Source organism: Heptranchias perlo, unplaced genomic scaffold (assembly GCF_035084215.1).
Source record: "Heptranchias perlo isolate sHepPer1 unplaced genomic scaffold, sHepPer1.hap1 HAP1_SCAFFOLD_47, whole genome shotgun sequence".
Taxonomy (NCBI): Eukaryota; Metazoa; Chordata; class Chondrichthyes; order Hexanchiformes; family Hexanchidae; genus Heptranchias; species Heptranchias perlo.
Genome location: NW_027139484.1, coordinates 6,909,890 through 6,927,071, shown reverse-complemented (window position 1 = coordinate 6,927,071; position 17,182 = coordinate 6,909,890). Strand labels below are relative to the sequence as shown.

Sequence of the window (17,182 nt, the reverse complement as noted above, 5' to 3'; positions counted from 1 at the left end):
TGTGAGGGTTCCTGCCTTCACAACCCTCTCAGGCAGTGAGTTCCAGACTCCAACCACCCTCTGGGTGAAAAAGTTATTTCTCAAATCCCCTCTAAACCTCCCGCCTTTTACCTTGAATCTATGTCCCCTTGTTATAGAACCCTCAACGAAGGGAAAAAGCTCCTTAGTATCCATCCTATCTATGCCCCTCATAATTTTGTACACCTCAATCATGTCCCCCCTCAGCCTCCTCTGCTCCAAGGAAAACAAACCCAATCTTCCGAGTCTCTCTTCATAGCTGAAGCGCTCCAGCCCTGGTAACATCCTGGTGAATCTCCTCTGCACCCTCTCCAAAGCGATCACATCCTTCCTGTAGTGCAGCGACCAGAACTGCACACAGTACTCCAGCTGTGGCCTAACCAGTGTTTTACAAAGCTCCATCATAACCTCCTTGCTCTTATATTCTATGCCTCGGCTAATAAAGGCAAGTATCCCATATGCCTTCTTTACCACCTTATCTACCTGTTCCGCCGCCTTCAGGAATCTGTGAACTTGCACACCAAGATCCCTCTGACCCTCTGTCTTGCCTAGGGTCCGCCCATTCATTGTGTATTCCCTTGCCTTGTTAGTCCCTCCAAAGTGCATCACCTCGCACTTTTCCGGGTTAAATTCCATTTGCCACTGTTCCGCCCATCTGACCAACCCATCTATATCGTCCTGCAGACTAAGGCTATCCTCCTCGCTATTTACCACCCTACCAATTTTTGTATCATCAGCGAACTTACTGATCATACCTTTCACATTCATATCCAAGTCGTTAATGTAGACCACAAACAGCAAGGGCCCCAACACAGATCCCTGTGGTACCCCACTGGCCACAGGCTTCCAGTCACAAAAACAACCTTCGACGATCACCCTCTGCCTTCTGCCACGAAGCCAGTTTTGTATCCAAAGTGCCAAGGCACCCTGGACTCCATGGGCTCGTACCTTCTTGACCAGTCTCCTGTGCGGGACTTTATCGAAGGCCTTACTGAAATCCATGTATACCACATCCACTGCGTTACCCTCATCCACACGCCTAGTAACCCCCTCAAAAAATTCAATCACATTAGTCAGACATGATCTTCCCTTGACAAAGCCATGTTGACTATCCCGAATTAATCCTTGCTTCTCCAAGTGGAGACTAATTTTGTCCTTCAGAATTTTTTCCAATAATTTTCCGACCACTGATGTTAGGCTCACTGGCCTGTCGTTCCCCGGTTTTTCCCTACTCCCCTTCTTGAATAATGGTACTACATTAGCGGTTCTCCAGTCCTCTGGCACATCCCCTGTGGCCAGAGAGGTTCTGAATATATGTGTTAGAGCCCCCGCCAACTCCTCCTTTGCCTCACACAGTAGCCTGGGATACATTTCATAGAATCATAGAATCATAGAATCATAGAAGTTACAACATGGAAACAGGCCCTTCGGCCCAACATGTCCATGTCGCCCAGTTTATACCATTAAGCTAGTCCCAATTCCCTGCACTTGGCCCATATCCCTCTATACCCATCTTACCCATGTAACTGTCCAAATGCTTTTTAAAAGACAAAATTGTACCCGCCTCTACTACTGCCTCTGGCAGCTCGTTCCAGACAGTCACCACCCTTTGAGTGAAAAAATTGCCCCTCTGGACCCTTTTGTATCTCTCCCCTCTCACCTTAAATCTATGCCCCCTCGTTATAGATTCCCCTACCTTTGGGAAAAGATTTTGACTATCTACCTTATCTATGCCCCTCATTATTTTGTAGACTTCTATGAGATCACCCCTTAACCTCCTACTCTCCAGGGAAAAAAGTCCCAGTCTGTCTAACCTCTCCCTGTAAGTCAAACCATCAAGTCCCGGTAGCATCCTAGTAAATCTTTTCTGCACTCTTTCTAGTTTAATAATATCCTTTCTATAATAGGGTGACCAGAACTGTACACAGTACTCCAAGTGTGGCCTCACCAATGCCCTGTACAACTTCAACAAGACATCCCAACTCCTGCATTCAATGTTCTGACCAATGAAACCAAGCATGCCGAATGCCTTCTTCACCACCCTATCCACCTGTGACTCCACTTTCAAGGAGCTATGAATCTGTACTCCTAGATCTCTTTGTTCTATAACTCTCCCCAACGCCCTACCATTAACGGTCGTATTTCTCTGTCTACGTCGTCCGGGCCTGGGGATTTATCCATTTTTAGGCCTGCTAAAACCGCCAATACCTCCTCCCGCTCGATGTTAATATGTTCGAGTATCTCACAGTCCCCCTGTCGTATTTCTCTGTCTACGTCGTCCTTCTCCATAGTGAAAACAGATGCAAAAAATTCATTTAGAACCCCTCCTACATGTTCCAGCTCCATTTTTGTCCCTAATGGGCCCTATTTTTTCCCTAGTTATCCTCTTACCATTAATATACTTATAAAACATCTTAGGATTTTCCTTTATTTTGTTCGCCAGTGTTATTTCATGGCCCCTCCTTGATCTCCTAATTTCTTTTTTAAGTATACCCCTGCACTTTTTGTACTCCTCTAGGGCTTCCTCCGTCCTTAGCCTTTTGGATCTGACAAAAGCCTTCCTTTTTTTCCTAATCCATTCTCGTATATCCCCTGACATCCAAGGTTCCCTGGAGTTCTTGGAACCACCCTTGACCTTTACGGGAATATGTTGCCATTGTATGGTCTCAATCTCCCTTCTGAAAGACTCCCATTGCTCCGATGCGGATTTTCCTACAAGCAGCTGATCCCAGTCCATTTTGGCCAGATCCTGCCTTATCCTATTAAAATCGGCCTTCCCCCAATTTAGAACCTTTATTTCCGGCCCCTCCCTGTCCTTTTCCATGACCACCTTAAATCTCACTGAATTATGGTCACTGTCACCAAAGTGCTCACCTACTTGCACTTCTTCCACTTGGCCGGCCACATTCCCCAGAATTAGGTCCAGTACCGCCCCCTCTCTTGTAGGACTTTCTACATGCTGGCTCAAAAAGCTCTCCTGGATGCACGTTATGAATTTTGTACCCTCTAAGCCTTTTACACTCTGAGTATCCCAGTTAATATTGGGGAAGTTGAAATCCCCCACTATTATTACCCTATTATTTGCACAATTTTCTGAGATTTGCCTACATATCTGTTCCTCTATCTCCCCCTGACTGTTTGGGGGCCTATAGTACACTCCCATCAAAGTGCTTGCCCCCTTTTTGTTTTTAAGCTCCACCCATATGGCCTCATTTGAGGAACCTGCTAATATATCATCCCTCCTTATGGCAGTAATTGATTCTTTAATTAATATTGCGACCCCCCCCCCCCCTCCTCTTATACCTCCCCCTCTGTCTCGCCTGAAGATTCTGTACCCCGGAATATTGAGCTGCCTGTCTTGCCCCTCCCTCAACCATGTCTCTGTGACAGCAACAATATCATACTCTCATGTGTTTATCAACACCTTCAGTTCATCCACCTTATTTGCAAGACTCCTTGCATTAAAATAGATGCCATCCAGCTTTGCTCTTACATATTTGCCCTGTCTTCCAAGCTGACTTGTTTTTTTCTCAATATTTGGCTGCACATCACCCCCTATTGTAGCTCCACTCTGTGTCCCATCCCCCTGCCAAGTTAATTTAAACCCCCCCCCCCCCCCAACAGTGCTAGCAAACCTCCCCGCAAGGATATTTGTCCCGCTCTGGTTCAGATGCAACCCGTCCGACTTTTACAAGTCCTACCTTCCCCAGAAGCAGGCCCAGTGATGCAGGCAACTGAAACCCTCCCTCCTGCACCAACTCTTTAGCCACGCATTCATCTGTTCTATCCTCCTATTTCTATACTCACTAGCCCGTGGCACTGGGAGTAATCCAGAGATTACATCCTTTGAGGTCCTGCTCTTTAATCTGCTACCTCGCTCCCTCAATTCTTGATGCAGGACCTCATCTCCCTTCCTATCTATGTCGTTGGTCCCAATGTGGACCACGACCTCTGCCTGCTCCCCCTCCCCCTTGAGAATGCCCTGAAGCCGCTCAGTGACATCCATGACCCTGGCACCAGGGAGGCAACAAACCATCCTGGAGTCACGTTTACAGCCACAGAAACGCCTGTCTATTCCGCTTACGATAGAATCCCCTACCACTATAGCTCTTCCACTCTTTTTCCTCCCAGCCTGTGCAGCAGAGCTACCCCTGGTGCCAGGAAGTTGGCTGCTGCTGCCTTCCCCTGATAAGTCATCCCCCTCAACAATATCCAAAGCGGTATATTTGTTTGAGAGGGGGACGGCCACAGAGGACCCCTGCACTGCCTGCCTGCTCCTCTGACTCTGCCTGGAGGTCACCCACTTACTTCCTGCCTGTACAACCTTTACCTGCGGTGTGACCATCCCACTAAACGTGCTGTCCACGACGTTTTCAGCATCGCGAATGCTCCATAATGAATCCATCCGCAGCTCCAGTGCCGCAATGCGGTTTGTCAGTAGCTGCAGCTGGATACATTTCCCGCACACATGGTCGTCAGGTACACCAGAAGGGTCCCTGATTTCCCACATAGAGCAGGAAGAGCATAACACGGGGCTGGGCTGTCCTGACATGACTTACCCTTTAACTAATTAATTCAAATTAAATGAATCCCACCAATTTCACTTCAATTAAAAAGGTATACTCAAGGGCCCTTGCTGAACAGCAGTCCCCCACGACACAACAGAGACCCTAGAATCCACAAACTCTAACCTGAGACAAATTCAGCAGGAAAATACTCACCAACCAATCACTTACCTCTTCCTTGGTGACGTCCCACTTTGGATTACTTTTTGCTTCTTATTTATCTTAGGTCCAGGAGTTAAGTCCCTGTGATGTCGCACAGTCGTTGTCTCTTGGTGCAGGTCTGCTGCTGCTTTTATTCCACAATCTCAGTCTTCTAATCTCAGGTCCACTAAAAAAAACCGAACCTACCCTTTAAATTCCCTCTACCCCCCAAAAGGTTAGAGGAGGTGGGAGGGTGGGAGTCACTGCGAGTGTCGTGTGCCGGGTTCAGCAACCGCTCCACCGATATACGGGTACCAATGAATTGGCCCCGCCCCCTGCCTTTGAAAAAGCCGCGAAGCTCCCTCCCCGCTGGGGAAAAAGACTCACGTAGGTCTCTCCGAGGTCCGCTCCCGCCTGCAGCTCCGCTCCGAGTGCGGGTAGGCCCTCGAGCCTGGGCCTTCAGTAGTCTCGGAGCCCCGCGCTCTCTCCAAGGTCCGCTCCCGCCTGTAGCTCCGCTCCGATATACTGTGAATCCCCATACACACCTGGCAGGATCCTGAGACACTGTGAATCCCCACACACAACAGGCAGGATCCTGATACACTGTGAATCCCCATACACACCTGGTAGGATCCTGATACACCGAATCCCCATATACACCTGGCAGGATCCTGATATACTGTGAATCCCCATACAAACCTGGCAGGATCCTGATATACTGTGAATCCTCATGCACACCTGGCAGGATCCTGATACACTGTGAATCCTCATACACACCTGGCAGGATCCTGATACACTGTGAATCCCCATACACACCTGACAGGATCCAGATACACTGTGAATCCCCATACACACCTGGCAGGATCCAGATACATTGTGAATCCCCATATACACCTGGCAGGACCCTGATACACTGCGAATCCCCATATACACCTGGCAGGATCCTGATATACTGTGAATCCCCATACACACCTGGCAGGATCCTGATGTACTGTGAATCCCCATAAACACCTGGCAGGATCCTGATACACTGTGAATCCCCATATACACCTGGCAGGATCGTGATACACTCTGAATCCCCATACACACCTGGCAGGATCCTGAAACACTGTGAATCCCCATACACAGCTGGCAGGATCCTGGTACACTCTGGATCCCCATATACACCTGGCAGGATCCTGATACACTGTGAATCCCCATACACACCTGGCAGGATCCTGGTACACTGTGAATCCCCATACACACCTGGCAGGATCCTGATACACTGTCAATCCCCATTGCCACCTGGCAGGATCCTGATAAACTTTGAATCCCCATACACACCTGGCAGGATCCTGGTACACTGTGAATCCCCATACACACCTGGCAGGATCCTGGTACACTGTGAATCCCCACACACACCTGGCAGGATCCTGATACACTGTGAATCCCCATACACACCTGGCAGGATCCTGATATACTGTGAATCCCCATACACACCTGGCAGGATCCTGATACACTGTGAATCCCCATACACACCTGGCAGGATCCTGATACACTGTGTATCCCCATACACACCTGGTAGGATCCCGATACACTGTGAATCCTCATGCACACCTGGCAGGATCCTGATATGCTGTGAATCCCCATACACACCTGGCAGGATCCTGATACACTGTGAATCCCCATACACACCTGGCAGGATGCTGATACACTGTGAATCCCCATACACACCTGGCAGGATCCTGATACACTCTGAATCCACATATACACCTGGCAGGATCCTGATACACTGTGAATCCCCATACACACCTGGCAGGATCCTGGTACACTGTGAATCCCCATACACACCTGGCAGGATCCTGATACACTGTCAATCCCCATTGCCACCTGGCAGGATCCTGATAAACTGTGATTCCCCATACACACCTGGCAGGATCCTGATACACTGTCAATCCCCATACACACCTGGCAGGATCCTGGTACACTGTGGATCCCCATACACACCTGGCAGGATCCTGATACACTGTCAATCCCCATTGCCACCTGGCAGGTTCCTGATAAACTGTGATTCCCCATACACACCTGGCAGGATCCTGATACACTGTGAATCCCCATTGCCACCTGACAGGATCCTGATACACTGTGATTCCCCATGCACACCTGGCGGGATCCTGATACACTGTGAATCCCCATATACACCTGGCGGGATCCTGATATGCTGTGAATCCTATCCACAACACCAATGTGCCCCAGAGATGCTCTGGGCTCACAATTATTGAACAGTGCTTTGAGCCAGATGTCATGGTTTACCTGCGCCCCCAGAAATCTGCTCACAATCACCTGTGGGGAACGAGGTGGAGAAATGCGAAATATTAAAAATGTTATCATTTCATAGCACAGAACGAGACGTCAACGTGTTCGATCTGATCTGAGATGATGTACAGATGTTCACACAATAGATCATTAATCCGTGCAGAAATGTGAGGGAAAGACAATGTTCAGGGTAATTCGAAAGGTGTGGGCTGGCTTCCTAATGGCAGTGAAAGATAGAACTTATTCTACTCAAAGAATAGTCCTTTAACTCAGGGTCTTTTTGGACCCAATGCAATTTCTCAAACCTGCATTATCAGAAAATCAAACCAATATGAAACAAGGGAGTATAATTATTGGGAGAACAGTTGAAATGAACTGTGAGTGATGTGGGCAGTAGTTCTAATTCTAATCGGTGATATGACAGGACTGTTATAAAAGCACATTCGATGTAGGTGTAAAACGACTGAAAAATTGTTCACAAATTCTGAAACACAATATAAAAGTAGAATGATTGGACCAAATAACCTTTTCCTGTCTCTAAATAAGCCTATCCCTGTTAGAGAGATGATCTCACCTACCCCTCCTCTCAGTGTATCCACAGAAACACGTTCAATTATCTCTTGACCCCACTTACACTGCCCCTGTAGTGTCCTTCCCAGGCTCTCGGGCCCTTTGGGTGAGAAAATTACCCTGACTTCCCTTCTCCATTATTAATTATTTTGTTGATTGTGAGTCTGTTTCCTGTTTCCGATGAGTTTATTCAAGAATCAGATCGATAAATTTTTGGACACGAAGGGAATCAATGTATATGTGGACAGGGTGGGCAAGTGGATTTGAGATATTTCAGCCATGACCTTAATGAATGGTGGCACAGGTTCGAGAGACCGGATTTTCTACTCCTTCGATTTCTTATGTTCTTATGTTCTTACTAATGTTGTGAATTCCATTGAAACATTTCAATCCCGAATTCGCTTGCACAAACAAAATACACCAAACTGTCTCACCATTCCCTCAACCAAAAGTCCGAGTACCTGACATCATCATTCTGATTCCCCTCTGTACCTTCACAATGGCAGTGATCGTTAACTGCGAACAGGTGAATATAGAAATGTACGTAATATCCCAGAAAACCCCACCGAGTCCGAAAACAACAGCAACTTAACTCCTGTCTATTCAATCAGCCCCTCTCCCAGTGCTCACAATATCCCAGATAACCTGTCCGAGGTCTGATACAATAACAGTGGAACTTCTGTCCATTCACAGTCTGTCCCTCTGCCAGTGCACACTATAACCTATTTCCCATTTCCGCAAAAGGTCAGCACCACTGACGGTTTCATAAATTATTCCTCTGAAGCCTTTAGTTTCGTATAACAGAATCCCGTTTGGATTTGTATTGTGATGTCCATGGTACAGGGCAGGGCTGATAATATTAATCATCAGAGGGAAAATATCACCTTTATAGAAGTCTCCATGCTCAGTAAATATTAGAATCAAGTGAGGATTTGAAACTTTTCTCCACCATTCTTCACTTTCAAGCGAGGTTTTCAGTAACTGAGTTTAATTTCCTGCTCGCACCTCTATTGAAGCTGTGAATTCAATCTCGGAAAATTTTAAAGTGATATTGAGAATTTGTTTTTATGTCAATGCAACTAACATTGAGAACCACTTTCTGTCTGTTCTAATTGAAGATGTTCAACAGAAACACAAGGAAACACTCCGGGTCCAAACTGAAACACTGAGAGTGAACACGATCCTAATAAAGGAGAAGGTTAAGATTTTCCAGCTGGTCAATCTATACACTGAGCTAACGGTCATTTCTACTGTTCGAGATCGGACACTTGTGGAACATGAACTGCTGGCAAGAGGTCGAGACCATGAAGAGTGGAGAAAGAAACATCTCCGGAGAGAACTGGAAAAAATCCGAACTGATCAATTGTTCCAGAGCAGTTTTTCCCGGAGAAAATGCAAATCTGGAAGTTCAGCAGCAGTGAGCGGAGTCGCGGGGATTGGAAAAACAACAATGGTACAAAAGATTGTTTTTGACTGGGCCACTGGGAAAATATACCAACACTTTCAATTTGTTTTCAGTTTTAAATTCCGGGATTTGAACGCGATTAGCTGTAGAATAAACCTGAGGAATCTGATACTGGATCTGTATCCTTACTTTGGGAATATACTGGGAGAGCTCTGGAAGAACCCAGAGAGATTACTGTTTATATTCGATGGTTTAGATGAATTCAAGGACAGTATCGATTTTGATTACAATTGTATAAATACAGAGGCTGATTACATCTGCACAGATCCTGAAGACTGGTGTGAAGTGTCTGACATTGTGTACAGTTTAATACAGCACAAGCTGCTCCCAGGATGTTCAGTGCTCGTGACCAGCCGCCCCACTGCATTACATTTATTGGAAAAGGCTGAGATCAGTGTCTGGGCTGAAATCCTGGGGTTTGTTGGTGAGGAACGGAAGGACTATTTCAACAAGTTTTTTGAAGATCAGGCGGTGGCAGCAGCTGTTTTCAAACATGTGGAGGAGAACGAGATCCTATACACCATGTGTTACAACCCTTCCTACTGCTGGATCCTCGGTCTGTCACTGGGTCCCTTCTTCACACAAAGAGACAGGAAACAGCAGCGAGTTCCCAAGACCATCACTCAACTATATTCCTACTATATTTACAACATTCTGAAAAACCATCGCCGAGAGATTGAATCCCCCCGTGATGTGTTACTGAAGATCGTTGAGATGGCCTTCACTGGAGTCTCTGAGAAGAAGATTGTGTTTAGAAATGGAGATTTCATCAAGTACAATCTGCAACCTTCCCAGTTCCTGTCTGGGTTCATGATGGAACTTTTGGAGAGAGATGATTCTGCCCAGAGTGTGGTTTACACATTCCCCCACCTCACCATCCAAGAGTTTGCAGCCGCACTCGCACAATTCCTGACTCCAGATCCAGGGGACATCGGGAAACTCCTCAGTGAAGCCCACAGCAAGGAAGATGGGAGATTTGAGATATTTATCCGTTTTGTTGTTGGTCTCTCCTCCTCACAGTCAGCTCGACCCCTGGAGGAGTTTCTGGGACCATTTCTTCATCAAACAATCTGCGCAGTGATTGACTGGGTGAAGGAGAAGGTTGAAGGCCAGATTGGAAAGACAGGCAGTGACACTGGTAAAAGGAATCTCCTGAATACATTCCACTATCTGTTTGAGTCTCAGAATGAAACACTGGCTCGGGTCACAGTGGGATCTCTGAAAACACTTACATTTGAGAGATTGCAACTGACCCCGATTGACTGTGCGGTGCTGTCTCATGTCATTGGACTCTGTGATACAATAAAATACCTCGATCTACAGTACTGCTCCATTCAGTGTGAAGGACTCCAGCGTCTGGGAACCGCACTGCACAAATGCCAGGTGTTGAGGTAACTGTTTATTTGTCTCTAACTGTTAGGCCAATTGTAGAACAGTCCCGGATTGTATTGTTGCTCCGTAATTAAGGGAAACAAACAGTTCAGATAAATCAGAGAGAAGCAGATTCAATACAAATATGACAAATGATAAGAGGATTGGTTAGTAATTCCCGAAGGACTGGAGAATCTAAAATGGATCCTTGTTTACAAGTCTGAATTATACAGTCTTTATCAGATCATTAAATACAGGTCACTGAAAGAGTCTGATAATTTAATTGCAATAAATTATATTTATTGCTGTTTTTCTCACTGCCTGAGATACGTCCATTGAAGAGGCTCCTGCTCACTATTACTGACACGTAGGCCGACACTAACTGCAGCAGCCTGTGTTTTGGAACATCCCACCCTCTTACCGAGGTGTGGGGACAAGTGACAGTCACCGGACTGTCAACGTGAGTAGGAGAGGGAAGCAGAAACACCAAACATTCAGTAACGAAGAGCAAAACACAGCTTTCGGGCAGTCAACCGGCAGTGGGCGAGCTGAGCTTTCCCCGCAGGACGGCGGTCCGTTATCTTAACTCATCAATGACACAGCCCTTCACACTCTCCAATACATCCACCATCTCTTCACCCAGCTGGCAGCACTCGTGCCTCTGAGTCAGAAGGTCGTGGGTTCAGGCCCCTCGCTCATTAATCCAGGCCGGCACTTCAGTGGGATTTGGGAACTAAAATCTGCCTTTGAAAAGGTTCCAATCTAACGAGTTGTGGGGTATTAGCCCAGGAGTACAGACACACACCGGCCAGCGGTGGGGCCTCACACACAGCAGGAGGCTCCTGGGTAAACCAGCGGCACTGAACCCCTGGACCCGTGAATTTCCTATAATCTGCCCCCTGTGCTTGAGGCCCCGCTCGGGCAGGGAACTTCAGAAAATTCCCCAAAAACTGTCGGGCCCGTTAGACCTGAAATAAATGTTGAGCCAGTTTAATGGGATTAAAGTGGGACACTCCCCTCCCCTATAAACTAGGAGTACAGGGACATTTAAAACTTGTAACAGGACAGAATTACATAAAATCCTGTGGGACGGATTTTACAGCAGCAGTTCAGGCCGTTTCACAATATAACTCATCCCAAGATATTACACAGATTAATACAATACTGCATAAAGTACAGTTAATCACCGCTTTATCACTTAATTCAGGGAAAATCGCCCCATTCCCATAAAATCTAGTATTTAAAAAGCAGCTGAAATGACCCAACTTTCCCCAAACATGACGGGACCGGTCACTGACCTCCAGGAGGGTAATTCTGATCATCAGGGAATGAGACCGGACTGAGGGACATTTATAGGCTTCACACAGACAGCACTTTATTTAATAAATACATTTACTGACAGTCCCTGAATCTATGGGGCGTTGGACAGAGTCAGATTCATTGTCAGTGACAGGGAAATCTGCTTATTAATTTCCTTAAGATTTTTCAGTGTTTTCTGTAATATCAGAGAGAAATTGTGTCAGATCGGGGATTGGATTCAGTTTGTTTCTCACTCTCTGTCTGGTTGTGTTTAGACTGGAGAGAAATAAACTGAGAGATTCAGGCGTGAAACCGTTGTCTGCGGCTCTGAGGAACCCGGACTGTAAAATACAGGAACTGCAGTAAGTATCAGACTTTGTGAGATTGTGTTTATAATAACTGGATGTCTAACACGGTACATCAATGTCAGTATAAGTAATAATTATATGAATAAATACTGGGAATTTACTCTGATTTCTGTTATCTCTGCTCGTCTCTCTCTCTCTCTCTGATCTCCAGGTTATGTGGTAACGATCTCACAGCTTCTTGCACCGAGGATCTCTCCTCCGCTCTCAGTACAAACCGGTCACTGACGGATCTGGACCTGAGTAAAAATAAACTGGGAGATTCAGGAGTGAAACGACTGTCTGAGGCTCTGAGGAACCCGGACTGTAAAATACAGAAACTGCGGTAAGTATCAGACTGTGTGAGATTGTGTTTATAATAACTGGATGCTGAACACGATACATTAATGTCAGTACAAGTAACAATAATTCAAATAAATACTGGGAATTTTCTCTGATTCCTGTTATCTATTTCTCTGTCTCTCTCTCTCTCACTCACTCTTATCTCCAGGTTATGGGATAACGATCTCACAGATTCTTGTACCGAGGATCTCTCCTCCGCTCTCAGCACAAACCCGTCACTGACGATTCTGGACCTGGGTGGCAATAAACTGGGAGATTAAGGAGTGAAACTACTGTCTGAGGCTCTGAGGAACCCGGACTGTAAAATACAGGAACTGCGGTAAGTACCAGACTGTGTGAGATTGTGTTTATAATAACTGGAGACCGAACACGGTACATTAATGTCAGTATAAGTAATAATAATACAAATAAACACTGAGGATTTTCCCTGATTCCTGTTATTTCTCTCTCTCTGATCCCCAGTCTATGGAATGTCGGTCTCACAGATTCTGGTACCGAGGATCTCGTCTCCGCTCTCAGTACAATCCGGTCACTGACGGATCTGTCCCTGGGATTAAACTCCTTCACAGACCGATCTGTCCCCGCTCTCCGCTCCCTCATACTGACCTGCAGGAGTCTGGAGCGGATCTGGTGAGTGTTTGTGTTAGTGTTTAATGTACTAAATAAAATATCAGTGGGATTCAGTCCCTTTTATGGGTAATATTTGTCTGTAATTATTATTGAAATATTAACCCCAGTCTCCCTGTTATTCACACTGTTGTTCAATCTGTTTATTTCCTGTTTAATCTTTAATCTGTTTCAGGCTGGGGGAGAATCGGTTCAGTCCAAACGGAGAGAGACACCTGGAGTCACTGCAGGAATCCAGACCCAGACTGAGTGTGGGAGTGTGAACATTTCAATTTATAACCATTCCTGGTCTCATTGTATGAACATTTCAATTTATAACCATTCCTGGTCTCATTATATGAACATTTCAATTTATAACCATTCCTGGTCTCATTATATGAACATTTCAATTTATAACCATTACTGGTCTCATTATATGAACATTTCAATTTATAACCATTCCTGGTCTCATTATATGAACATTTCAGTTTATAACCATTCCTGGCCTCATTATATGAACATTTCAATTTATAACCATTCCTGGTCTCATTATATGAACATTTCAATTTATAACCATTCCTAGTCTCATTATATGAACATTTCAATTTATAACCATTCCTGGTCTCATTATATGAACATTTCAATTTATAACCATTCCTGGTCTCATGATATGAACATTTTTGGCCGATTCTCTGTCCCTCCCCTTTAACCGGCCGCGCTCCAGGTTCAAATCCTAACGGCCCTTTAACGGTTTCCAGCTCGAGCTGAGCGAGCGTCGTCTCCCATTGTGACGTCAGAGGCCCAGCGACAGGGTCACGAGACTCAGTCACCCGGTCCCACAGCGCTGATTCTGCAGGATATCCGGGGCTGGATGGTCACCTGGAAGGCAGCCATCTTACTGAGGGGCAAGGTGGAGCTTGTTCTGGTGAGAGACACGGAGAGGGTTCATTTGCTGTTCGTGTTAAATCACTGTTGCACTATAGTTAAAGATACAAACGGAGTGAGACTGGCACTAGCTGGTGTTTAACATAAAGACAGCGGTGCAGTGAGGAAATTAAACATCAAAATGTGAACTTCTGCAAAAAAATGGATTAACATTTGGTTATTTGGACTTAATCGTTACAGAAAAGGAGAGACCAGACATTCGAAGGAAAGGTCCAATTAGCCATTTTCTGTAGATAATGTAATTCTAGCTTCTATTAAATAAATCAGAGTAAAATTGGACACAATCTGAATGTAGTTCTGATCTGGGATTTAATTCATTTCTCCATTATTCATATTTTTCTTTTATCTGAAACAATAACAGTATTTTAACAGTAACAGATCAGGAGAGTGCTACGGGACCCTGTCCAGATGATTAACACTGCAGAAGGGGTAAAATACATATTATTTAATACAGAATCCAGCAGCTCACTGGAAACGTTACACATGGTACAGATGGAGGAGCAAAAAGGTGCAAAGTGATTTTACACTTTAATTTGGAGCAATGCCTTTTTATCTCCACAAGGTTTAGTTTCACGTTTAATTAATGGGCTCTTTATCCTAAACAAACTTCAGGCACAAACCATGGCTTTATAACGAAAACAATCATTTATTATTAATTCAATAGAAAAAATGACATTAGAATTTAAATATCATCTTGGACTCATGCCCGATTTAGAATTGCTTTAGCAAAAATTAAACAACACATTCTCAATTCTCAAAATGCATAACCGTTTGGAAATCAAATGTCTATCTTAGACTAAGCCCACAACGAAAGTTTTAGACTTGCTGAGAAGATTCCAGGTATTTTGATGGATACCGTTGTAGTGTAGTGTGACTTTCTCTGTTAGACAGGTCATCTGCTTCACAGGCAATCTGTAAACCAGCATCGAGGCATCAAGCTGGGAGATAGCGAGCAGTCAGGAAGATTCCAGGTGAGGTGGTGCTGCCAGGAAGCGAAAGGTGATGTTGGCCCAGCTTTTTAAGACCGTTTTTATAGAGAATCACACTTCTGGGACGGTGGCTTCTCAACAACAGGTTCCTACAAATACAACCCACGATTGATTGACACTTCACTTGTTTTCTCTCAGTGTCCACAACGTAACCAAGTTAAGTCGGCAGGTGTTCAAACGACCTCGAGCCCTCCTAGAATCGTTCTTGTTGCTATGGTGATCTATCCTCTCCTGTGTGATCTTTTACAATGTGTCATTAACAATCCTTCTAACAGTCCTTCCACCTTTTAAGCGTCCTTTTCCTTCAGACATGCTGAAGCCGATTTAATCTCAGGCTTTCGATTATCAGATGAATTTTTACTACACAGAGCAGCTGGGAAACTCCTGCAGTAAGTAATGGTCAGGGTCAGGTACACAAGACTGAGTGACTTTATTGTGCAGCTCAAGGCATCACCTTTAGAAATGGCAAAATTAAATCCACAAGAGTGATACCCCAGAACAAACATGAACTGTCTGGCCTGCTTCATCTGCTGCTGTTCTGCTGGTCAGCACTCTCACACACTCCAGGCTGATTACATAGTTATTTTTGTCCGTCTTTCATTGTGTCTGTTCTCTGTTTATATCGTTTATCTCTGTTGATATTCTGTGTGTTATTCTACCTTGTTATTTCCACTTCTACTTCCATCAATTTGTAATTCTTTGTTAGTCTCTCTCTCTCGTTCCATTCATGTCTGCTTGCTCTCTCTCATTATATGCATATATATGCTTTCTTTCACTCTTTCTTTCTCTCTTTATTTTTTCTCTCCAGTCTAACAAACTCACTTTATTTATCTACAGCTCTGTGAACCTCTGTCTCCACTGCTCTTTGTTTCTATCTCTCTCTCTTTGTCACAGACCCTCTCCCCTTCATGTGAACCTGTTTTAATTTTCTGCGCTATTTAATCATTATATTTCTTTTGTCCTGTGTTCTCTGTCTCTGTCCACTCTTTTCTCCGTCTCTCTCTCCTTCTGTCTTTCTCTGTCTCTCTCCCTGTGTTTCTGTTTTTCTTAGTCTCTCTGTCCCAATATCTCCCTGTCTTTCTCTCTGATCTCTCTCACGCTCTCCCTGTGTCGCTCTCTGCCTCTCTCTCTTTCTCGCTCTCACTTTCTGTCTCTCCCTCGCTCTTTATATCACTATCTCGCTCTCGCACACTCTTTATCGCTGTATGTTCCTCTCTGTCTCCATGTCAGTCACTCTCCCCTCTCTCTCTCCCTCTCTGTATGTCTGCCTCTCTCATTCTCTCTCCCTCTTTCTCCAACTCACTGACTTTCTCTCTCTCGCTCCTTCTCTCCCTCCCTCTCTCCCTCTCACCATTTATTTGGAGTGCACCCATTCTGATCCGGCCCAAAGCAGCTACTTTGAATCCCAGCTTTGCACATTTTGCTGGATGACCATTTAGTTGAAGTCCAGCTGGTCTCTTTCGTGCCGTCATTTCGAGCAAAATGCATGTGTCGTCTGCAGAATAAATCCTGCCTTAATAGGTCAGATTTTCAATAAAATATAACATCAGAACCATATTTCAGATCATTTAATGGCTCCGTGCTGCTAATATAAAATGTACTTTCCGTCTCCCGGGAAGTGTAGGGATGGAGTATGAAATGGGATTTAGTTCCAGTGCTTGAAACCCTTCAGCTCTTTCTATGATTTCACTAATTTAACAATTAGATTGAGTGGGTATTTCACCGCGTTCTTCAGCTCCTCTCTGAATTTAGTCTGGGTCAGGACATAAATACACGTGTTTGTGCAGGAACTGAGAAGCTGCAGCATTATTGATGTGTGTAGCGTGAGATAAACAGGGTCAGTGTAGGAGTAAAAAGACCGAATGTCTGCAATTCGCACATGAATGGAAAATACAACCTGTGTCAGCCACAACAGTATAAAACTGCCCGATATACTGAAGAGTAAAATGATGGATTTCTTTCGGTTCTCCATCTCTGGATCACTCTGATTCTCTCCATTGCTGCGGCCCCGTAGACACCTGCGGACTCGACTGGACATTAAAATACGCCTGACAGTCACAACATTGAGCAGCAAAATCAGACAGACCGGGACACAAGGGGTTAAAATGAGGTGAAACATCTCAAATGCGGCCCATGCGGGGGACGCACGGAAGCTCGGTTTAGTCGCACAACCCCAGGGAACATTATCAATTATATATTCAGGTTTCAATG

The 17,182-nt window shown here is 45.1% G+C and overlaps 1 protein-coding gene across 1 annotated transcript; it reads left to right on the top strand.

Annotated features, from left to right (window-relative positions):
* Positions 1–9,909: 9,909 nt before the first annotated feature.
* On the top strand, positions 9,910–12,406 carry LOC137313363 (NACHT, LRR and PYD domains-containing protein 12-like; the record flags this gene model as incomplete). The annotated part of the gene is made up of 3 exons (XM_067979487.1): positions 9,910–10,445; positions 12,000–12,086; positions 12,244–12,406. Coding segments are annotated over 3 exons (786 nt in total), but the record flags the coding sequence as incomplete, so codon positions are not given.
* Between the last annotated feature and the right edge of the window lie 4,776 nt (positions 12,407–17,182).